General features: G+C 56.5%; 1 protein-coding gene across 1 annotated transcript; it reads right to left on the bottom strand.

Moving 5' to 3' along the window:
* Nucleotides 1-232: 232 nt before the first annotated feature.
* On the bottom strand, nt 233-23,475 carry SPOCK2 (SPARC (osteonectin), cwcv and kazal like domains proteoglycan 2). Its single transcript, XM_087824138.1, has 10 exons — nt 22,903-23,475; nt 8,549-8,594; nt 8,202-8,316; nt 6,570-6,684; nt 4,687-4,810; nt 4,184-4,303; nt 3,539-3,757; nt 2,039-2,101; nt 497-634; nt 233-378 (listed from the first exon to the last, which is right to left on the bottom strand). The coding sequence occupies exons 1-10, from the start codon at nt 23,089-23,091 to the stop codon at nt 233-235; spliced, it is 1,275 nt and encodes a 424-aa protein (XP_087680264.1). The 5' UTR covers nt 23,092-23,475.
* Between the last annotated feature and the right edge of the window lie 977 nt (nt 23,476-24,452).

The following is a 24,452-nucleotide window of genomic DNA, read 5'->3' as shown; positions in this document are numbered from 1 at the left end:
CTTTGGGTGACTCACTCTGCGGGGCAGCGTGGACGGGGGACACGTCCGTCAGCGCATGCTGCACACACACACGCACGCACACGCACACAGGCACCCTCGCCGGGCGCCGGGCACTCACACCGCCAGCCTGTGGAGCCAGGTCCTCCCGCTGTCTTTTCCGGATCCGTTCGTAAGCTGCCCGCTTCTGTCCAGGTCTCCGCCGGCCTGTCCCCGCCACGGCCGCGAGGGCCGCCTACCAGATGTAGCCTCCGTCGTCGGCCTCGCCGGCCTCGCCCTCCTCTTCCTCGGCCTCCTCTCCCGCGTCCTCCGTCTCCTTCTCCTCCTCGTCTTCCCAGCCGACGCCGCTCCCAAAGTCCCCCGAGAAGCCCACGATGTCATCTGTGAGGCCAATAAGCCAGGGCCCGGTTAGGGACCCGCGGGCCGCGTCTCCCCACTGCCCAGCGCGCGAGGCCCCACGCGGGCCCCCCAGGCGCGGGGCAGAGCCCCCGGCCCTCACCGCAGTCGGGGCTCCCATTCGTGCGGGTGCCGGTCAGCTCCAGGCCCAGCTGGTCCACACACCAGCAGTCGCCACTGCTCTGGTCACACTGCATCTTCCGGTAGTAGCCGTCCTCGTCGCAGCTCGGGATGAAGACTCCTGGGGGGCCAAGAGGGGGCCCTGGAGCCTGGGACTCAGGCAGGGGTCCAGCCCCCACCAGCCCAGGTACCGACCACCCGACAAGCCCAGATGCCCATGTTTCTTCCAGCTCCACTGACCAGAGATGAGAAACTCCACCTCTCTCAGCGACCTGCTCGGGCCCCTCGATGGCTCCAGTCAGCCTCCGCCCCCTCCTCGACTCCATGACCCAGTCTCATAGGTTGGCCGGTCTGATGTCCTCATGCTCAGTGCCCTCCACCCCAAGGGGCTCCTCCATCCTGTCTGTCCCCCGCTGGCCATGCCCACACTTCTCTCAGCCCCTGTCACTCTGACCTGGCTTCAGGGCCCACCCACGTTCCCTCAGGCTACGGAGCTGCTTGCTGCTCCTCTGTCCACTCAACAGACATCTTCTGAGACCACCCACTTAGGGGGCTAAGACACACATAGAAATAATGATACCAGGCACCACAGGATGGGTGCCCGAAGGCCCAGCAAGCACGCTTGGAACACACACTGGAGAGGACTGTGGTGGCTTCCTGCTATAAGCGGCGCTGAAGTCCACCCGAGGCCACGGGCTTTTGGTCAATATGGGTTTGCGGCATGGTTCCAGTGTTCGTTGTCACATGTACTGGTCTCACCAGCCCAGCTCAATGCCAAGCTGCTCTCAAGGAGCTAGGAGGCCCTACGTGATCTGTTTCTCAGACTCCTGTCACCTCAACCACCACACTCCAACCACATGGGACCTTTCTTTCTGTTCCCCCAAAACCTCGAGCATTTTCCTGCCCTCAGCTCTGCGCTCGGCTGGCTCATCCGCATCCCTCAGGCCTCCCCTTGGAAGCCACAGCGCAGAGAGGCTGTTGCTGAGCCCCAGGTTGACTTATGCCCACCTGAACTCCCCCTCAGCACCCCACATAACCAGCCGCAGCAGGTGGGTGTGCCTCCTTGGTGTGTGCTGTGCCCCAGGTAGCCTGTGTGCTGTATGAGGCCAGTGACCGAGTCTGCGCTGCCCGTCAGTTCTGACCTGGGCGGGCTCCCAGGTACTCGCTCACAGTAGTGTCTGCTGCGGGGGGGCTGGGGGTGGGGGAGGGGGCTCACTCAAGCTCTGCACTCACCTTGCTGAAGTGAATAAAATGGAGGGTTCTAGGAGCCATTTATAAAAGGCCAACCTCCAGCTCCAACAGGGGTAGGCAAAAATTAGTGCTGCAAACACGCTCACTGGCTGGGAGACCCTGCCCCACCACACAGGTGAAAACTGGAAGGGAGCTTCCCTCTCCTGTCTTCCTAGACCAGGTCTCCTCTGGGCTCAGCACCCTCCCTAACACCCAGGGACTGGGGCCTCTGGGTCTCAGAGGGACCCTGGGCAGTCCTCCCTGCCTCCTCCTCTGAGCCCAGCCCAGCACTCACCTGGCTTCTTCTTGGCAGCCTCCTGGATCTGGATGCGCTCCAGCTCCATCAGGCAGGGGGGCTCTGCGGAGAGAAAAGCAGCCTCTGAGGGGGCCATCCCATGGGGCTGAGAGGATTCACTGTGCCCACCCCGCCCAAGGCTTAGAAACCCAGGCAGGGGCTCTGCAGGATGAAAACAGCCAGGCTCAGATCTAGAGCCACCCCAAAGTGGTGGGGGGATACACTGACCCCTATAATGTCCCCAAAATCGACACAGGGGTACCATGAGACCAAACACCCAGGCTCCAACTGGGGGAGGCCATTCATGGCTGTAGGGGAGGCTGAAGTCCCCAAGAAGCCAGGGCTCTCTGAGGGTGTGGGTGACGCATGGGGTGTGTAAATAGGAATCAAGAGGAGTGAGTGCACACGCTTCCCAGGGCAGAGGCCCCGGGCCAGCATAAGACAAAATGGGATGTTAGTGAGAAGCCTGGAAATAACTGGAAGCCAAATCTAACTGGTCTGTGACCTTGAGAAGCTAGCCCTTCCAGGCTGGAGGCCTGGCTGATGGTAAAATGAGATCTGTTCCCAGGCTCCTGCCCAAGAAGGCTGGTATACAGAATCGGCGGCATGAGCTTCAGAGGCCTGGAGAGTAAAGGCGAGGGAGAGATGCAGACAGCAGGCCGGCTGGGCAGTTTGGGGCAATTGGACTGATCAAAAGACCTGGAGGCGGAGGGATTTGTCATGTACACCATGCTCTGCACCCAGATTTTCTCAGTTCATCCTCACAACAGTCTCTGAGGTGGGTATTGTTATCTCTTGATTCAAATGAAGACACCAAACCCAGAAAAGTTCAGTTACCTGCCCAGGGTCCCAAACCAGCACACAGTGGAGCCCTAGCAGAAGCCTGAGCCTCGGGCCACCGGTGCTATACTACTTTTACCCCAAGACCACCGAGGAGCCAGATAGGACACCAGGGCCTATCCCAGGGGCTGGGCCGGGCAGCTGACCGCTTGGGATTTCAATTTCCTCATCAATGACAGGTGCCACTTGGATTAGATGATCTCTAGCACATGTCTGGCTATGATTCAGCAAATGACACAGTATCTTTAAGGCTAATGATCACCTACATAATCACATATTTGGGACAAATAACGTGAGATGCACCCAAAAGTGAAGTCACAGAGAAGCCAAAGTTGCATTAGCTTCAGGGCCCTTCAGCCCCTTCCAAGACCCTCCAAGGGTCCCTAGAAATGTTACATTTATAGTTTTTAACACTTTTTTTAAGAAGGCCTCCAAAAGTTCACAAGCTTCAGGACCCACACAATCTGGATCCACCTTAGAGCCTGCCAAGGAAGGGAGTTTGTGTTGGCTTCACTGAGAGAGTAGAGGAAGTGGGTGAGCTGGGAAAGTTCTGGGACCAGGTAGCTGACCAAGACAGAGCCACTCTGACTCCCAAAGAGAGTCTGGAGCAAGGGGCAGAGTCCGAGAGGGCCAGGGGCCCCAGCCAGCAGCCACACTCACTTTCCCTCCAGAAGCAGAAGCACCACTCAGCGGTGGAGACTCGGCCATCCTTGTAGGTGTCGCAGGAGTTGAAGAAAGGACGGATGCAGACCTCATACTTGTCCAGGTTGATGGCAGCCAGCTCCATCTGGTCCAGGAAGAGGTCAGCACTGGTGTCCAGCTTGGAGAACATCCAGCCGATGGAGTCCTTGCAGCTGGCCCCCAGGATCTTGTCCAGGCCTGGAGGGGAAGACCAAGGTTCCGACATGCTCAAGGTAAAGAGCTCCATCCATACATCCATCCATCCATCCCTCTACCTTTCCATCAGCCCCAGTTTCTGTCCAGGGTCAGATCCATCCCTCCTCTTCCACCTAGGACTGCACTTAAACCATTCAAAACCCTGTTTAAAAGCCCTTCAGAGAAAATAATTCCTTACCTTCCCTCGGCTACATTTCAAGGCTTAAGCTGCCCCCACCCATTTTAAGAAGTTCTTCCTATCAGCTAACCCAAATCCCTTCTGTCTGGGTGAAGCGCCTGATTCTGGGGTTCAGGCTCTTTTAGGGGATCAGAGTCTGGCAGGAGGGAGCACAAGGCGAGCTGGCCCCAGGGCACACCTGTCTCCCCATCTCCCTCCCGCCTCCCGGGCAGAGCAACTGGCTCCTGTACCACTGGCCGGGCTGGCTCCGCTGCTGGCTGAGCTGTTCTGCTTGGAGTTCTCGTGGAGGAGCTGGAACCAGTCCCGCAACCGATCCCCCAGGTCGGCCAGGTCCTGCCCCGTGCAGGTCTCTGCAGAACAGGGAGGGGTGGGGGGTGAAGGGGAGCGCAGCGGCAAGCACCATCTGAGCATGGGACGCTGTCTACAGGCCAGGAGGCGGGCAGCCGTCAGGGCTGCAGTAGCAGGGGAGTTAGAAATTAGAGGCTCCCTCTCCCACTCTCTCCCATCTTCTTCCTCTCCCTCACTCCCTAGCACTAAACACACAGCGCAGGCTCCCTGCGGCTGAGGCCCAGCCCTCGTGCTCTATGTTAACCAGCCCCCCACCCCCCCAGGCCTGTCCTGGTTTTCACCACTTCTCCCTTGCTGCTCTGCAAACCTCTCTTACCATCCTGGAGCCCTGGCAGTGCGACCCACCCCACCCACCCCATCCTGGCTGCGGCCCAGCACTCATTACCTGGTCTGCTATCCGTGGTGGAGGTGGTGGCGATGGTGGCCTGCTCCGTGGGGCAGGGGCAGGGGCCCTCACATCTTACTGCCAGCTGCTTGCTGCTCAGGCAGGCCTGCTGCTCCAGCTTACACTGCACAAGACGAAGGGCAGTGGGTGACGGGGCCTCACCCCAGGGGGCCCTGCAGCTGGGGGCACCTACATGGCAGCCACATCTGCCTTCTCCATTGCTGACAGGAGGCCAGCGCCCGTGAACAGCCTGCCTGGTCCCTCTGGCGGCCACGGGTGCACAGCGCAAAGGGCGGCAGGCCCAGGAAGGGGGCTCTAGCAGTCAAAGGCACCTGTGGACCCACTGTGCACCAGCCTGCCCTCTGCACATTCATCTCTCTCCTCATTCTCTCACCCCCAGCCACCCACCACCCTGTTTAGCTACTGCCCACCCCACCTTGCCCTCGTGGTCTCTCCTCCCGCTCACCACAGTCCCTTGGTCCCTGGGTCACTGGCTGCTGGCCCCTCCCTCGATGGCCTTGCCATAGTCACATCCATGGGCTTTGCTCAGCTCTTTTGACAACAAACAGCTACCAGCTATTGAACATCTGCTGATTCCTGGGCCTTCGCTAAAACCACTCGCTGCAGCTGTGAGCTAAAGCCAGCTGCTGAGGGGGCGCATCCGTTCCTTGCCCTTAAAGCATTCCTTGTCCTTAAAGCGTTTCCCCCTGGTGGCGTCCGGTTTCTCCCTGCGGGGTAACCACTAATGAGAGGCGGGCCCTGGCACTGTTACAGCATTATCTCGCTTGGTCCCTTCAGCCCTGCAAGGGAGGAATTGGGAGGAATTGGATTTATCATGCTCAGCAGAGAACATGGAAGCTCAGAGAGGCCCAGGGACCTGCCGGAGGCCACAGGACTGGGATGGAAGCCAGACCTCCTGATGCCTTCTACCTCCCCACAGGACAGTGCCACGACCCTCAGACCACAGCTACCTGCCCAAACCTCGCTGTGCCCATGGGAGTGCAACACAGCACCTCCCCCTATTCCTGTGCGCCCTCCAGCAGCCCCGCCTGTCTCCTTTGTATCGGTCCGGCCTCTGGCCTCTGTGCAGCTCCTGGCCCCAGCCTCTAGTTTTATTCTCTCTCCCCTCCCTCCCTTAAATGGGTGACTTCATCTCCTCCCAAGCTTCATTCATCACCCAAGGGGGGGAGGTTGACCGGTTCTTAAATCTGCATGTCACTCCCAAAGGGTTCTTAAGCCCTAGACCCCAATCCAAGCCAACAGTCAGTGCCCTCCAAACCCCAGCTCCTCATTGCTGGCAGAAGCATTCACGATTAGCACCTGCACTTCCGTGGCATTTTAATGTTTATAAAATACTTTCACAAATATTGTATCATCGAATCCTCACAAAAATCCCATGAGGTGGGAATTCCTTGCAATCACTGCTACTTCCCACATCGTCACCTCATGGGAGGTATTTCCTCCTGCCCTAGAACGCCCAGCACTTGCTGGTGACCACCACCCCCTCCAGCAGAATTTGCCCTCCACCCCCAGTCACTGGACAACAGAGCCCCTTCCCTCCACTGCCCTCAGGGCTTTCAGGAGGCCCTTCCTCCTTTGTTCTAACTTGCAGTTCCCTGCCCACCTGCCTCTTCCACGCCCCAGCCCCTCTCTGCACCTGCCTGAGATTAGGGCCAGTGTCTGGTGCAAACTCTCAGGTAGCCACAGCCCAAGGCTCAGGTATCCCTACTCTGACTGGCTACACTGACTGCACTGCCGAGAGCCCTGCTGGCCCCCATCAGCCCTGGGGTGCCTTAGGAGGCCCTGCTGGCTATTTAGTCCTCTCTGAACCATGCAACCTCAGGCACGCCCACCCCCACCCCACCGGGGCCACGGTTCCTCACCACAGAGCTGTAAGTGTGGCCGTCAGAGCCGCAGACGGAGGCAAGATGGGCCATGTGGCAGGGCTTGCAGGCGGTATCTTTGTTTGCATGGAGTTTCAGGGCAGGCTGCTTGACCCTACAGGAGGAGAGGGGTGGGGAAGGCACACGGACAGAGGTAAAAATGAGAGAGGGACAGGGAAAGGGAAGGTTCAGGAGACCGGTTCCAACAAGAAGCTGGTCCTGGCAATTGTAGTAGATGCAGCCGTCTCCCTGGCCCTGCCACCCTCCATCACCTCCAGCCAGACCCTCCTGCTACTCATATGGGAGGAACCAACTGGGCAGGATATAGACTCCAGCTTCCCCTTTGCTGGGGTTACTGAGTCAGCGGGGCCTTCAGACAGCAATTCCAGACTGTAAGATGTGAAAGGAGTCACACTTTGCTTAGGGGGTCAGACCAAGCCAAAGGCTGCAAACTGATGGCTCTCAGGCCTTATCTGCCCTAAGACTCATTTTTTTTAGCCACCAAAGGTCTTTTTTTTAATTGAGTTATATACAAAATAGAAGAGTTCACATAAAAGTCTGGGTTCCTGGCCTTTCTTGGTAAAATGAAAGGTGTGGCAGGCCTGGCCCCACCTTCCCACACAGCCCCAATCAGCCAGTGCCTCTGCCACAGGGCCTGGGCTCACAGAGTGGTCCATCACTGCACCCTCTTCACAAATTTACACTACCTGCTGGGCCCCTGCAGGCATCTAACACTGTAACCCCAAGTCTCTGGTCTCCAATTCTAAGATTCAGGAAAAGAGGGGAGGCAACTGGGACCTTTTCTGGGCATCCTGGCACCTGGCAGAGTCTTGTCCTTGGAATAGAGTTAAGGCCTCAAATGCCCCTCATCTCTTCCTCTCCTCTGCAAGCCTCAGAAGCTAGAACCTGAAATGTCTCATGAAGTCTTTGCATGTCAGAGCTGGAAGGAACCTCAAACAATCTGGGCCAACCTATCTGTCTCACAGATACAGACACCAAGGCCCAGAGATGAGTCATGACTTTCCCACACGTCTAGTGATTGATCTCTCCCAGTGCGGTGACTTTAAATTTGTCCACAAATTCTCTGACACTCCTTCCTTCAAAAGATGGAGCTGAATTCCCCTCCTCTGGAGAGTGGCAGTACTTATGACTCGCTCCTAACAAATAGAAGTGGCAGGTGTAACGATGTATGATTTCTGCGGCTAGGTCATAAATGACATGTGGCTTCCTCCTTGCTCGCTCTCTCCCTCAGATGACTAGCTTTGGGGGAAGCCAGTTGCCATGTTGTGAGGACATTCAAGTTCCCTATGGACAGGTCCACATGACTAGGAACAGCTATGTCAGGAGCTTGGGGGTGAATCCTCCAGCCCCAGTCCAGCCTTCAGATGATGCAGCCCCAGCCAACATCTTGGTTGTAACCTCATGACAGACCCTGAGTGAGAACCATTGGACAGAACCAGATTCCTGACCCTCATAAAATGTGAGCTAACACACATTTGTTGTCTTAAGACACTAAGTTTTGAGGTAGTTTGTTTCACAGCAATAGGTACATGATACACAGGAGAGGTTCAATTAAGCCCTTGCTCTTAAAGCAAACCCTCTCCAGGGCTCTCACCTCCCCAGACCCCTTACCTGTGCTCCAGCTTCTTGCGGCTGATGCACATGGCCCGCTGGAAACCCTGGGCGATGCACACCTTGTGACGGCTGCACTTCACCTTCTGGCAGGGGTCCTTGGTGGTGTCCAGGGCTGAGGGACACATGACCAGAACTCAGGTCAGCTGGGAATCGGTGCCAGAGATTCCAGAAGCCCCCAGCCTCACTGAACTCAGAAGCCCCTGTCTCCAGCAGCTCTTGATAACCAGAGCTCCTCAGCTCCTTGGCTGCCCAAGGAGCCCCCAAGGCCAGGGTCAGGACTTGCCCTCTGGCCTCAAGTCTTCCTGGGTATCAGTCACCTTCCCCAACCTGGGAGAGCATGTTACCTTCATCTCCTCGCTGATTGTCCTCCCAGCTCTTGATGTAATCGTCCTAGGAAAGGACAGAGGGGGTGAGGAGAAGGGAAGGGCTAAGATTCGCATCTCAGAGTGGAGGTTCAACTCCGGGGCAGGGAGAGGACACCACTGGCCACTCCTTGCACACATAAATTGTCACTATCTTGGTGGCTGCCCAGATGACCCCTGTCCACCCAGGCCCTGCCAACTGCCTCCCCCAGACCTCTATCCCCCTAAACACATGTTCAGAATCCCTGCCAGCTTCTCCCATAAACTCATCCCACCCCCACCCCCAGCCCATCCCACATTGGACGCTACAGGGAAGAAGTCAGGGCGAGGGTGCTAAGAGAGAGGAGGGGAGAGTGGAGTATGTGGCTGCAGAGAGACTGTATGCAGGGGGGCCCCAGGCAGCACTCACCTCCACCTCCTGGGGATCAGGAAGCAGCACCGGCCACAACAGATGAAGCAGGAGGAGAGAGGGAGAGAGGGAGATTTCAGTGTGAGGCGTACCCTCAGGCCATGAGATCCAGGGCTCCCCGGCCTCTTCACGTGGCTATGGGCACTGTGCAATGGCCTTTGATTGCTATGGTCCTCTGACACTTAGAACCTCTAATTGGAGGCCAGTATTCCTATGTCTTCACTTTGGACAGCTTAAGAGCTGGGCCCACTTAGGGCCAGCCCCAGGAGCAGTGGGAATGAGGCCCATGGCATTGAAAGGGCGACATCTATCCCTCTCCTGCAGGCCCTAAAGCTGTTCCTAATGGCCCAGCCCTGTCCCCATCATTAAGACAGATGTCCGAGGGGCCCATGCTACCTGAGAAAAGTGATTCTCACACCTGTGCCTGTGTGTCCCAGAAACACCACTCTCTCTCTGTTAGGGCGCCTCCCTTGGCATCCCCTCCCTGACACTTGCCCACCATGTAAGTGAGACAGGAGGAGGACCCTCCCCCCCCTTCTAGGCTGCACGGGAACTGTTTTATACTCAAGGTCTGACTTTTCTGCAGAGTTCAGATGGGGCACTGAGAGAAAGAGGGGCCACGGTCCCTCCAAATGTTGATGGTGTCCTCAGTCACCACAGTCTAGCTACAAATCCTCAGACATGAAGGATCCTGAAAAGGGCCTCTGAGGTCATCTGGCCCAGCTCCCTCTGTGTGCAGGAGAGGCCGGAAAGCCCAGAGATAGGAAATGACCTGCTTGCTCCAGGTCCCACCATCACAGAACCCAGGTCTCCTGACACCCAGCACCAACCTGTCTTTCTGGCTACAACACACAGTCTCCAAGACATAAGGCACATGGGAGATCACTTCCCACCCTGCTCTGACCACAAGGGTCCGCGGACACCAGAGTGGCAGGAGGCAGAGCAGCTCCCACTCAGTCTGACTCACTGGCATGAAACTCCCAAGACATCTGGTTTCCCCACTTTCCTCTATGGGGTGGCGGCATTGTTGAAAACTGGCAACGGCTCCCAGGGTCTCCTGGCAGAAACTCTGCCGGGCAGGCAGAAGGAGGGCTCTCAGGACTGGAGGCTGGCAGTGCCAAGGAGCCAGCTGCTGGCTTCCTCTGGATGGAGGTAGAGGGGCAAGAGGAGCCACACACAACTGCCCACCTCACCCTGAGTCCCTCCACCCAAGGATCAGAGCTGTGCAGGGGTGAGTTGGGGTCAGGGTGGGAAGGGGCCAGATGTCTGTCAGGCCTGGGGAGAAGGACATGGGGCTCCTGTATCACAGGGCAGCCACATGGGGGCAGCAATGAGCACAAAGGAGGGCATCCACACTGCTCTGGGGCCTCTGAAGTCTCCCCTGGAAGTTGACTGGCATCAGAGGAACAGGCAGGGGCAAGGGCCTCAGCAACTCAGCCGTCTAGGCAGAGGCCAGAACGTGGCCAGGGCCGAGCAGGCAGCTGGGATCAGCACCCAGGTAGAGTGCCTGTGGTCAGGTGTGCACTGCACAGGTGTATGCAAGTATGCGTGCAGGTCCTCGTCTCAGCATGTGTGCATACGCATAATATGCATACACGTGTAAGCAACAGTAGGAACCAAGGACACTTCCAGGCAGCTCACCCAATGCCAGATGGCTTTTATGCAGGAACAAAGTAACAAAGCCCACTTCTACTAATAGCCTCCAGTGTTCACACTTGAGCACCAAGGCCTTTCCTCCGCTCCCTCCTCTCCCTCCCCTCCCTGGCTTGGTCTTCCTGACTCTTCCACAGAGAGAGGGTGAGGCAGGGAGGGGAAGGAAGGGAGGCAGGCAAGAAATCAGCTGACCTCTCCCTGGGAGGAGGGTCTGGCTTGCACCAGCTCTGCTCTCGGTCTTGCTTTCACGTGCACCTCTTTGTTCATATCCCTCTATGTCTCTCTCCCCTTTCACTCTGCCCATACCTGCTCCCACTCACATGTCCAAGCAACCAAGTGTCCTGCTGTCCTTGAGCCCAGGAGCAGGCAGGAGAAAAGCCTCAAAAGGGGCTTCCAGAGAACTCGGCCTGGGAGGTCCCCTGGGCACTGACCAGCCCAGGCTCCAGGCTCCAGGCTCCAGGCTCAGGCACCCACCCAATTCTACAGGGTGAGACCTGAGCCCCCTTAAGTCCCTGGGCAAGCTTCTGAGGAGATTGAAGGGTAGGAAACTGAAGCACAATTTCCCTCATTTACTAGGGCCAAAGGAAGCCACCCCAGACCTGGCCCTTCCTCTCCAGGAACTTCTCAGGGTCGAAGGGTCCTCTCCTGGTATCCACTCCACCCAGATGGGAAATGGAGGCAGAGAGTGGCCAGGTGGCTCAGGCTGGAGTTACAAGGTTGGGGCAAAAGTAGGGACTGTCTTCCATCAAACTGGGGTCTTCCCAGCTGCTCCATCATTCCCTGGGAGGGGAGTGGACATGAGGCTGTGAAGAGGACAGGGGAAGTGGCTGGTGTGAGTCACCTGTCCCCAACCCACAAGAACCCACCTGCACCTGAACTGGAGTAGGGAGGGGACCTGTGTGTCAACCAAGGGCCCCCATGCCTGCTCATTCCCACACTCTCACCCTACCCACTGCCCTAACCTCCAACCAGGCTGGGAGCAGAAGCCTTTAGGACTCAGTACAAAGTGGGCTCCTGAAGGTCAAGGCCAAGAATTTGATTAGAAATCCAAGGAAAGTGGGGTGGAGGAAAAAGGAGCTTTGAAAAGGAGATTTCACCATCCAGCTCCTTTGTCAGAGCCCTGGTGGGGAGCTATCTCCACCCTCCCAACTCCTCCCCTGATTCAGCCTGCAGGGGTTGAGTGCCTGCTGATACCAGCGCTGTCCTGGTTCCGGCTAAGCTACCCCACTGTGGTGGGTAGGGTGGAGGGAGGCCTGAGTGATTCTGGGTCCCAGGACCCTCACTCCCAGGAGAATGGGAATAGCTGACCAGAGAGGAATGAGGAGGGGAGAGGGCTCTGGAGTCACACAGAAGCCCACCGCTCCCCTTGCCAGCTCACGCCAGGCAAGCACCCTGGCCTGTAGGAGCTCAGCACCTACCTTCTGGGACAACTCAGGAATTAAAGAAGATGGTGTCTGTGAGGTGCTTGGTGTCCAAGCACTCAGCAAATAGAAGTCATCAGAGCAGCAGAAGAGAGCATGAGCTCTGTGCAGACGAAACAAACGGTGGGGAATGAGAAAATAGATAGAAAGAGGCCACAATAGGAGCCCCTGGAGAGAAGGGAGGCACCAGGGGGACAGCAGAGACCAGTGTGATGTGAGGAGTCTCCCGCAAGGGGTGTCTGAGAAGGGGTAAAGAGGATGTCCTGTGGGCAGCATGGGGGCAGGGCCCAGGCACACACTGGGGGGGGCCCCTCTGAGGTCGGATGTGGGCTGGCCCATCTATAAGCTGAAAAGGGGGTTTTTGTCAGCAAGTATGAATTACGCCTTCCCTGCGGCAGTGTCTGTTTATGGCACCCAAGTGGGCTCATTAGCAGTTGTGAGAAATGGTCTGATAAAGACAGATCTGTCCTGCTTCTGCTACTGTGGACTGTGTTTCCCCCAAGAAAGGGGAATCTGCTCTGGAGCTATGGCCAGGGCAGCAGGGAGATGGGTCACAGGCTGAGACCCAAAGTTCTGGGCAAAGGCCCAGCTTGTCTACTCTACCTGGTTATCTCACCTGGTTAGTTCAGCCAGCCGTGCCCATCCCTGCACACAATGGTGCCCAGCACAGTGCAGGTGCATAGAAAACATTTGCTGCTTTTAAATGAAGTCCTCTCCAAATATTCCCCCATTACTGAGGCTCAGAGAGGCAGAGCAACTGGTCAAGGGTCACAAGACAGATGAGAAAGTGAGCTGGGACTCCCGGACTGGACCTGATGTGACCGACCCTACACCCTACCATACAGGTAGTGGGGTCTCTCATTGAGAGAGGAACAGAGTCTTGCACTGAAAAGGGGGCAGGGGGGTGGAGACTTTGGACCCAGAGTCTGCTCTAAACTCGGCTCATTGTGTGGCCTCAGCAAGTCACTTCTCCTCTCGGGGTTGAGTCTCCTCTGTGCCGAGTGGGTACCTCTCGGCTGGCTGCACATGAGAGCCGCCGCAGAGCTCCTTAAGCCACCCGCTGCCCAAGCACCACCTGAGCCCGCTGCAGTCTCCTGGGTGCCGGCTCTGGAGAGCTCCGCTGGGGCTGGGCAGGCAGCCGGTGAGCCCCCGGCGCCAGCTCTCAGGCCTCAGGGCCTTTCTGCTCCGCATTGTCTGTCCAACGTTCTTATCTTCTGTGCTGTCTTCCCCTCGCGTGGGGCCTCGGGGTGAAAAAGAGCAGCTATTCGCTCCCTGGAAGGGTGCCTCACACAAAGCAGATGCTCACTGCCTGAGGAACAGGCCGGCTCCCTGGAACTGTCTCCTGATTTCCAACTCAGGCCGCCTTCTTTGGAGCGCACAGCATTCCATCCCCTCCGACCTTGGACACCAAGCCCAAGAATCTGCCGGGTCCCCATCTCCCCCTCCTGTCCCCTCCACCTCCTGCACTCTAGCTCGCCTTCCTTCACCACAGCCTCCACTCCTACGGCACCAGCCCTGGGTGCAACCGCGGCAGTGTTTCCTCAGGGGTCTCCCCGCAGCCTCCCACCCTCCACACTGCTGCAGCCACAGGGATCCTTCTAGAACACAATTCCGATCATGTCTCTCCCTCCTTAAAAAATCCCTCACTGAATATACACTATGTTCTCATTCTGAAAAAAAAAAGTTTTAACAGGTGAGTAGGTAAAAAGAATTCGTACCAAAATGTTAACAGTGGTTTCTTCTGGGGGTAGGAATAAAAGAATTTGTGCATCTTTCTGCCTTTTTCCAAGTTTCCAAATTTTCTACAATGTGAACATGTATTACTTTTTTAATTAAGGGGGAACAACCATAAATCTATTTAAAACCCTCACTGGTTCCCTGTCACCTACAGAAGGAGGTCCATCTTCCCAGCCCACATCCTTCCAGTGGCTGCTCCGGCGAGGCCACACCTTGGCAGAGCCTGCTTCCCTACCTGGACCGTGTGTTCGCATCCCCCCCCAAGATCTTCTATTCACCTTTTAAAACGCGGCTCAGTCATCATCTTCCCTGACCTGCCCCATATCCAGTTTCCTTCAGGTTGAAGGCTCCTGGTAGTTTATTATTCCTCCGGTTACACTGAGCGGTGTGGTTGCTTCTGCCCTATGGAGATGGCCAGTGCCTTGAGGGAAAAGCCCATATAAAGCTCATCTGCGTATGCCCAGCACACAGCACATAGTAAAAATACTACTAAGAACAGCTAAGATCTTTTCAGCAATTACCATGTAGGGGGCACGTTACTAAGCTCTGTACATTTGTTGGCTTGTTTACTCTTCACAACCCTAAGAGAAAATTACCACCGTTATCCCCATTTCTCAGGTGACAAAATCGAGGCGTGGAGAGGTTAAGGGACTGATTAAGGATCGCACATCACTCGCAGAGCCGAAGCGTACTGGTAGCCGCAGGACTGATTCCAGAATCTGTGCCCCTAAACAGGACTCGGCAGGGCTCCAGATGAGTTAGCAGGTGAAGCAAGTCCCAGGCTTAAGGCTGGGCCCAGGAGGCCCGATCCCAGCCCCTGGTGGTTTCTCCCATGACACCAGCTCCGCTTCAACCCCCAGGCAGGGAGTCCTGCAGCCAGAGAGGGGGGACTGGCAATGGTGGGGGAAGACACCTGGGGGCCCCCCTTCTCCAACACTTTCCAGAAACCCTCACATGCCCCTGGTTCAGCTAGTTTGGAGCTCACCCATCTCCTGCTTTGATCTCTGCAGCTCAGTTCAGTTGCCATGGAGACGGAACCCACCGTGCCAAGCTGGGGGAGAGATGGTGAGTGCGCAGGCCTAGCCTGGCTTAGGGGCACATGCTGGGTGTTTCCAAGCGCTGTTTACTTCCTGTCATTTTAATTAGCACCCAAATCACCCGCTCACTTCACAGCTTGAATTAACCCAATCTCTCCCAGCCTCTCCATCTGGTGGAGAGGAGGAGACACAGCAGGAAATGGAGCAAAGGAAGAACAGTTCCCCCAAGGCTCTGACTTATTGGGCTAAAACCCACGGGGCAAATCTCCTCCTGCCTCCCTGCTGCAGTGTGACCGGGAGACTGGCCGCCCACAGGCACTCGGGGCGCTGGGCTGCAGCCTGGCCTGGCCTCTGCGTGCCAGTGAGCCCGCAGGCTACAAGGCCTGCCCTCTCCAGACCCCACCTCCTGGTCTGTGAATGAGGCGACGCCCTCGCCTTCCTCCCTGAGTTTTGGAGGGACCCAGTGCGATAACGTCTCAGAGGACTTTGTAAACTAGGAAGCTGGGTACTTTCAAAAGCCACAAAAGAAGACCGCTGAAGCTCGGTTCTTTGGCACTCAAGACGGGCTGGGGAGGGGTGGGCAAGATGTACGGTTGGATCTCATGGTCACAATGGGCCTCAAATACAGATTTTTTTTTTTAATTATTGAATTAATTGGGGTGACACTGGTTAATAAAATTATATAGGCTTCAAGCGTACATTTCTATGACACATCACCTGTACACTGTATTGTGTGTTCACCACCCCAGGTCGAGTCTCCTTCCGTCACCCTTTATCCCCCCTGTGCCCTCTCCCACCCACCCCACCCCTTTTCAAGTACAGCTTTTGATGTTGTCTCTAAGTGAGGCTCAGCAGCCAGAGGCACATGGATGGGACCAAGAGATGCTCATCCTGAGACTAAACAGCCGCAACTTTTGTAACCCTGTTATGGCATTTCTTCATTTTTTAACAGGCCGAGAACCTCTCCCACGGTAAGGCCCGGCCTCTCTCACCCTCTGGAGGGCCTGGCCTGGCATTATTTCTGCCTCTTTCCTCAGCTGAGGGAGCCTGGGAAGGAGCCCAGTCCGGGGAGAAGGCCGGGAGTGGGAGCCTCCCTCTGCTCCCAGCCCACAGCCAGAGGGAGCGCCCCAGATGGGCGGAGGGGCCCGGGGGGGGGGGGGGGGGCCCTGGGCTCCTTCTCAGCTAAGGACTGACGCCCCCATCACAGGCTGGCAGGGGGCATCTCGAAGAGGCAGTGCCCTCCGTGTGGAGAGGGCGGGACGGCAGTCATTGGATATTTGCTCCTCTCTCAGAGGGAGCGGCAGAGGCTGTTAGGCCTGGACAGAGGAAGACAGGGATCTGGCAGACTCCCTGCCTCCCATCTCCCCTCCCCGGAGGAATTTCCTGGCAGCCACAGAGGTGCAGGTCACTCCCTGCATGCCAGGAGCTCTACCTGACCGCCAGTGTGCCTGCACCAACGCCTTCCCCAGACTCCCCCGGCCTGCCCTCTCCCGCTAACCCAGGGGCATCTGAGGTCACTCCCCACGCCTTGGGTTTCTGCTCCAGGTTGCAAACAGGGGAGCTGCCTTGGGACCCCCATTTTCCTTCTGGAACATGAGATGGGGGCAGGGTTTCAGTCGCAGGGATCTCTGAGGAACAGCCTGAGACTGGAACTGAGGAAACATAGACATGGTATGGTGGGACATGACATGGAGATGGGTTCTCGGGTACCAGCCCCTCTCTGAGTCTATTTCTCCGCCTATAAAATGTGGGGGCTTAGTGCTTCATGCTTAATGCAGCTGAGGCTCCATGGTTCTGCTCCCCTAGCTCTTCTGGAATGACAGCTTTGAGAAGAGAGGAATGGAGTCTGAATGACTTCAGGCTCTTATATGTTGTCAACCTATGCAAGGGAACAAGGGGCCAGGGAAGGAACCAGAAGGTTTCACCCAGGCAGAAGTGAGACACCTGCCAGTCCTAGCCTGGCCTGGCCTTCCTCCTGAGTGCAGCCTTGACCTCCTCTCGGGTGTCTGGGAGAGAGTGGGAAGGACAGGGTGCCTGCCTCGGGCATCCTGTTCCCCATGAGGGAGCACAGGTCTGATGGGTGGCTGGCCTGCTCTGTGGGCGTACTGAGGTTGGGGGTGGAGGGCTCTGAGCCCCCACTCCCCAGAACAAAGGGGGAGCTGGCAGCAGTCAGGCCCAGACCCACAGGCACAAAGGCTGGAGGACAGGGAGCCTGGGGGACAATCTTCCTTCGTGGTGTCATTCACTCCCTGATACTACAGGTGAATCTTTGGAGAATCAGGGTGCTGGGGTTCTACTCGTGACTGTCCCAGAAAGAGGAAGAGATCTCCCCAAATAACCAGCATGGCTCAGTCCAGAGCCCCACCTCCCCCTGGGCCCTCTACTGCCGGAACCCACAGTGCTGCTGTCTGAAGAGGACAGGGAGGGGCTTGGATGAGGGTTAGTTGAGGTCCCTTCTGGCTCTCACATTCCACAGTGCAAACATTTATATTGAGCACCTACTGTGTACACAAACACCTAGTGCAGTGCTCTGAGAATGGGGCGGTGAGGTACACCCAGCAGCTATTCCCAGACCCTGTCCTCAGGGGTTTAACCTGGGAGGTATGTGACAAACACACATTAAAAATACCAGCAGGAGGACTCTTGAGATACAAGTCCACAGTGTGAGACCATGAGGCAGCACCAATATGTGCCAAGTGAGTTTACAGCCAATAAATACTGTAGGAACCCTGGGGAAGGAGCCACACCTCCAACTGAACGCTGGCTGGGTCTCAGGGGGTCAGAGGCTGTCCCATTTCAAGAACCTCATCACCCTAGAGCCCACAAGGCTAGACACAGTGGTGTCTAAGCTCTGTACCCAGGCCTATGCCTGGGCACACAGTCTCCTTGTTTACAATCCTAAGAAGACCCATGCTACACCTGCAATAAACATGCACAGAAGCCATATGGCCATCCCCAGCCTGGCGTCTGCCCCAAGATGCCATCAAGCCCCATTTCTTAGGTATCTCAGTCTCCAGCTAATATACACCCTGCCCTGATCTGCTCACGAATACTTCCTCAGGAGCAAGAGGAAAAATCCCTTCCCTAAACCCCAAGACTTGCTGCCCAGCTTGTGGCAGAGACGGGGTGGGCTGGGTGGGGTATGCCTGCAGGTGAAGGGACTGTCAACGGGTTACAGTGCCGGCTTCCTGGAGTCACAGAATGATGAAGGCTTAGTAGATTACTCTGTTTAGCCTGCTCATTAAACCAATGGGAAAATCAAGGGCCAAAAATGTGAAGTGGCTCCCCCAGGGCCACACAATTAGTTTTATATCTCACAGGGAAGACAAGCTGAGTGCCCTCCCTGGGTCTTGGGGCGCGGGGAGCTCCCCCAGGCAGCCCCCTGGCCGTCTGGAGAATGGGCAGGTGGTGCTGGCTTGCTATCCAATTCAGACTAGCTGCAAGGCGAGAGGAGCACGTGACACCCTCTCCAGGCAGAGGGCTCTTCTCTCCCTCTCTTCCCAAGGCTTGGAGCCCTGCCGGGTGTTCAAGAGTCCCTCACCACGGTGACACCACTCTTCAATGTGAGAGAGGATTCAAAACCAGGGTGGAGCAGGAGGTTAGGGGAGGACCCCAATTATGGAATCCATTCTGACCCAGTTTTGGGTTCTTCTCACACCCACACTGATCCACAAACATCTGTGCAGTTTATCCCCACACTGGCACTGGTTAGGGGTGGGAGGCGGGGTGGGGATGCAGAAGCACCCTTGTGGCTAAAACTTGCTACTGACCTGCTTGGTGATCATAAAAACATGGGAATCTCGAGTAGCCAGCAGGTGATATTTCCCTGGGCCAGAGCCCAGGATCACAGTGAAGCCCTGGCATCTGACAGGTGCTTAGATCTGCATTGAATGGGTGAGTTAGTGAACACAAATCAACATCTTTCTCATGGAGACTGAGGCCTGCGCCAGCCCCAGAAATGACGATCCGTTTGGTAGTTTCTCGGTGGGGCTGGAGAGTATCCCCTGAAATGGATGCCCTCAGGCCTCTGACAAAATGCCTTCGTGTTTATGCATTCTTTTCAGTCTCCTCACCTAAAACTGAAGCTCAGAGAGGTTATGGGATGTACCTGGCATCATGCCCAGCCAGTGGCAGAGCCAGAACCTGAACCCAGGCCAGAGCTCTCCAAGCACCCTGTACTCCCGCCTCTCCTAGGCGAGGAGCTGCCTTTGGAGTGTCCCTAGGCCAGAGGTTGGGAGCAGGTGGGGGCCTTTGGCCCACCTCCTTAGGAGGTGCTGCTCCTGCCCAAGGCATCCTTGAGACTCACGGGACACAAGCCAGGTTAGACTGTTTTTTCAGGGTAGATTCTTCCTTCTCATTTTCACGAAAGGTTAGGCCTAGAGGTCCCTGAAAAGCAGCATTGAATTAGACAGCCTGGGTTCAAATGCCAGCTGTGCCACCTACTAGCTATTTGACCCTTGGGAAATTACTTAACTTCTTCATGACTCCGTTTCTTCACCCACAAAGCAGGTGGACTATAAAGGAATCTTAACTATCTCACAGGCCGCTGAGGGCACAAGAGGCAATACATACCCAGTGCTTACCGCAGGGGACGGCAGGTGCAAGCGCGCACTGCAGTCAGTGGTCCAACTGTGTGCCTCCCGGAGGCCAAGCACACTGCTAGACACTCATAAAGGGCATTAAAAAAATTTTTTTAAAGAAAGGATGAGGGTGCTCTCTCTCTTTTTTAAAAAAAAAAAATATATCTTTATTGATTTCAGAGAGAGGAAGGAAGAGGGAGAGAGATAGAAACATCGATGATGAGAAAGTCATTGATTGGCTGCCTCCTGCACGCCCTCGACTGGGGACTGAGCCCGCAACCCGGGCATGTGACCTGACCGGGAATCGAACCATGATCTCCTGAATCCTAGGTCGATGCTCAACCGTTGAGCCACACCCGGCCGGGCGGCATTAAAATTTAATGGAAGTAGAGTGCAAAGTAGAGAAGAGTCAGGAAGAAAGAAAACAGTCAGTGCTGCCTAGCCAGGCCCTTGGAGCTGCTGGAAGAAGGCTGTGTAATGGGCCTGTCTCCTCTCAACGGTTCACCTCTATCTCTGAGGCCCTGGACGCTTTGTTCCAAAGACCTGAAGTAAAATCCCACACAGTGGTTCAGTGAGTCCAGGATGGTAGCACTGGGAAGCAGGGCTCCAGGAAACCCAGGCCTGCGCAGGGTCAGGCACAGCTAGATCACAATGTCCCTACCTCCCCTGATATGAAATTCCCTTCTCCCAGGCATTAGAAGAGATCTGCCCAGGCACAGGCTATGAAAGCCCTGTGCCCACTGTAGGGGAGGATTACTCCACTGGTAAATCCTGCCTCCACCATAATCCTAGCGCTCAGAGAAAGAATGCCAAGCCAAAACGCCCCCCCACTAGCTCAGACCAACTCTGTGCTGGGACAACTGCCCGAGTTTTCCTCCTCTCCTTCGTTCTCCTGACCCCTTGGACACAATTCCCACAATCTTCCCCCTCAATTCAGTGAACACCTTTTAATGAGACATGTCCCTCTCCCACACTATCAACTCCTCCATCCCGTTTCCTAAGAATATTCCATTCTCCTGCTTGCCTCCCTTTCACCAAGGCAAACCAGGGACCCCACACTGTTTTGTGATTGATTATGAACAAGGTTCTGGTTGAATTTGACACACCTTAAAGGTTCAAAAGAAGAAACTCCTATCTCCCCTTTGAGGAGCCAAGAGGTATATTTTCAAGAACACTAGCCTGATGAAATGTATCCTAAGCCTGATGCTACTGTGCCCACCAGAAGGCCTTCAGCCCCTAGGTGGGAAGTGGGACCTCTACTAACGAAGGAGGGATGAGAAGTGTTGGTAGTGCTGGCAGAGCCCTCTGTACAGTCTGTGCACTGCACAATGCCAGGGGGCGCCATTCACACTGTGGCACCCTAAAGTTATGCAATGCAGTGGCTCTGAGCTAGCAGCTTCCTCCCTTTCTGCAAAAGCTGCCAACAGATCCCCAGAGCCTTCCTTGACCCTGTCCTCCTGCAGCCAGAGCTACCCTTAAATGGGGCTTTAGAGGAAATCTGCCCTAAAAAAGCCTGAGGCCACCCAAATCAATACATGCCCTATAGCTTTCCATGAATCCTATGGGAGCAGGTCCTGCAGAATTTCAAATCTGGTGCCTGGGAGGAAGGGGGAAGTGGTTGGCACCAATACAGGGAGACAGGTGGGCAGCCCTGTGCCAGGGGTCAAGCAGCCAATCATTTATCCTCCCCCACAGAGTTGGCTATTGGAAGCAGGTGGAGGAAGGGAGGTGGGGAGGCATCTTTTATTTTTAAACCTTTACTGTTCTGATTAAGCATTTCTTTTCCCTCTGACCTTCACCATCACATTTTGGAAGATCAAACAGCCAGTGAGTCTGAGGGAGGCCTGGACCAGTGACACATGGATTCTGGATGGGCCAGCCTGCTGCCCCTCCCTCCCCCCCCCCCCCCCTTGCCGCTGTGGCCAGCCTGCTTCCCAGGCAGCGACAGGAGACTGCACCTAATTTGTGCTGGGCCTGCAGGGGCCGAGGAAAAGCCCTGGCTGGAGCTCCACTCTGCCTTGGCTAGACCAGCCCAGGGTGGGGCCAACCCCCCACTGTGGGGCCCAGGCCACTCTGCAGAGGACCTGGCAGCATGGGACTCCTTCTGATGAATTACAGCCCACCAGGATGACTTTGGAGAGAAAGTCACTTCTCTCACCATAACAAAAAGATCCCTATCTCTTGGCCTCTTCCCATCATTTGGCTGGATATCATATGAAGTTGTGTGTTTCAAACACATTTGTAAGGAACTTCTGGACGCATGCAATTTAAGGGAAGACATTAAGGTCACGGGGTGGCTTGTGTTGTTCTAGGTAGGTGCAACAAGGGCACCTGGGGGATGAGCAAGAACTGGGGTCGCAGAAGAGGGTTTCCGGGAACTGGCATCAAAGAGCACCCGGTGGCAGGGACCAGCAGTCCTCCCCTCGGGCCCATCCTCCACCTCGCCGCCCCCACTCCCGCCGCCTCCCCGGGGCCAGCCACGCCCTCTGCCCTGCGCTCCGCGCTCTCACTTCCCCCTCTGGAAGCACCGCCTCGGTTTCCCCTCTGATCTACAGGTGCCGGTAAACAAAGTGCTGCAGCGACGACGCCGGCTCGTCTGCAGCCACCTCGCCCCCCAACCCCGCTCCCCCGCCCCCCCAGCCCCGCAAAGTTCCTCTCAAGGTTAAGCCGGGTTCCCGCAGTGGTCGCAGAGGCTCCCCCAGACCCAGCTTCTCAAGCACATGGGGCTATGGAGTCTTTTCTCCGGATCGCAACCGCTCCCCCGGGTGGGGGTTGGGCTCCGCCGTGAAAGGTTGGTCCAGGAAAACCACCCTTCACTTGAGCTCACCGGCTTGGGCACCCCAGACCTGGCTCCGGAGGCCACCCGGGGCGGCCTCGGTATTTTCACCGCCATCGCTCACCGCCCCCCCCGCCCCCATCAGGGACACGCCTTTCACCATCTCGGCTTGGGATTGCTAGGACCCTCCCCAACCCCGAACTCAAAGCCCCGGCCGCGGACCCTTGTCCCCCACTGGGCCCCCTCCCCCAAAGCCCAAGATGGGGGCGGAGGGCACTCGCGCATGAAGATGCTGTCTTCCCCGCCAGCCCCACCCAGGCCTGCCCCTTCTGCAGCGTCCACCCCGCTAGGTGCGGGCCTGGGGGCGACTCAAAAAAAAAAGGGGGGGTGCCGGGGGAGCAGGTCCGAAGCCCGGTGCAGCCAGGGCCTCCGCCCCGCCCGCCCTGCACCCCCCCCCTTCCCCTGCATCCCGCATCCCTCTCGGCACCCCGCCTGCGGGGGAGACCCTGTCGGGAGCCAGGGGGACCCAGGGAAGGGGCCCCGGGCTGTGAGGGCGACCACCGGCCGGAGCCCGGTGGGCACACGCTGTTCACTCGGGGTGCAGCTGGCTGGCCGGGCTGCGGGAGCCTCGCGCGGCGACTCGCAGCCGCCGCTCCCCGCGCCTGGGCTCCCTCCCCGGACCCGCGCCCGCAGCCCGCAGCCCGCGTGGCCCCGCAGACTCACGTCTCGGAAGCGGTTCCAGTCCTTGATCTTGCCGCTGTACTGAGAGATGGACGACAGCCATTGCTCGTCCTCCATGAAATTGCCGGGGGTCTCGCCCTCCTTGAGCCCCTTGGCGTCGCTTTCGGCCAAGGCTGCGGCAACGAGCAGCAGCAGCGGCAGCGCCAGCCGCCTGCAGCCCGGGGCGTGCATCGCGGTCTGCGTTCGACCTGGGGGGTCTTGACTTCTGCAGTATTTTAATGTCCTTCCTCGCACCCCACCGGTGGCGGAGCAAACGCTGTCGTCTTCCTCAGCCCTCCCCCTGCCCGGTCTGACTCTGGTGACAGACGGATAGTGGGTCGCGGCTGAAATGTGACCTGGTTAGGAGATGCACTTGTCTGAAAAAGCCCAGCGCTGGACGCGGAGAGGAGGAGAGAATCAGAGAGGCTGCGCCAACGGGGGCCGAGTCTGTAACTGTAGCATCAGCATCACGTTTGACATCATCATACCTGGGTTTTTAAAAAAAACAAACCCGGAGGGGGTAGATTTCAAAGGGAGGCGCTAGATCAGAGCGCCCAACGCCAGGCAGCCGCAGCGAGCCCAGCCCAGCCCAGCCCAGCGCTCAGGGAGTTGCAAACCCAGGAATCCAAACAGACATCCCTGCTGTCTTTCCAAGGGTGGAGAGCAAGGAGGGGGGCCCCAGGCTCTCCCCAGGGACTGTGGAGGTGGGAGAAGACACAAAACTCTCGGGTTACAAAGCCAGCCAGGCTCAGGTGTCCAAAAGGAAATTTGGCCACAGACACTCTTTCTCTCCCCTTGCCTCCCACCCAGGGGGACCTGTGCCACGGCCCTGACAGCTGGCTTCCTTCGAGTTATGGCTCTACAGTAATGGGTGGCTTCGTGAAGACAAAAGCCATACAACAACTGGCTGCCTCAGAACTATTGCTCCCCAGCCCCACATGCTCTTTTCAAGGCAAGGCCTGAGCACTGAATGGCTGATGAAACAGAGGCAGATGTCCTCCTCCCCAAGCAGCTGTTTAAGGGCTGTCACCCCTTTTGTTAGCTCTTCCTAGGGCAACCCTAAAAGGCAAATGTCTGACCATTCATCTGCCTCAAGGCTGCAAATTTGGAAAAGGCACATTTGCTCATGGTTTTTACTTCAAGTTGATTTTAATAAGCCACTGGGGAAGGGGGGTGATGAAGGGGGGCTGGTTTTGTTTGAAGCATTTGGATTTTTTGTTAAAATTGTGACCCTTATCATTGCCTGTAGAAATGTGTTGACATGCCAGCTGGGACGGGTGGGCACAGTCCCAGTATTAGAGCAAAAATGAGGTGAGGTTTATATTATAAATAAATTGAAGAGGAAACATAATCTGACGGGATAAAACATTGAATTTTTGGGACCCAAGCCCTAGATTGTCTTTATTTAAAACAAAACAAACAACAACAAAAGAAACTTGGCTGCCGTGATCTTTAAAAAAATCAAAGGCAATGAAAAACATGATCTTAATCAGTGGGAAAAAACATAGTTAATAAGGTTCATAGTCACTCTTGAGTCTGGCCTGGGATTCTGA

The sequence above is a fragment of the Miniopterus natalensis genome, chromosome 14, assembly GCF_054644295.1.
Source record: "Miniopterus natalensis isolate mMinNat1 chromosome 14, mMinNat1.hap1, whole genome shotgun sequence".
NCBI lineage: Eukaryota > Metazoa > Chordata > Mammalia > Chiroptera > Miniopteridae > Miniopterus > Miniopterus natalensis.
The sequence above is the reverse complement of the archived record's forward strand: the minus strand, read 5'-3'. Positions and strand labels throughout refer to the sequence as shown.

Bases quoted from the DNA above. Each gene is read 5' to 3' on its own strand.
- SPOCK2 (XM_087824138.1), bottom strand. From the start codon at position 23,091: ATGCACGCCCCGGGCTGCAGGCGGCTGGCGCTGCCGCTGCTGCTGCTC. The intron at 8,317-8,548 runs GTAACATGCTCT...TGTGTCCCTCAG, and splicing joins CAATCAGCGAGGAGATGAAG to CCCTGGACACCACCAAGGAC. The intron at 4,304-4,686 runs GTAATGAGTGCT...CCTGTTCTGCAG, and splicing joins CACCACGGATAGCAGACCAG to AGACCTGCACGGGGCAGGAC.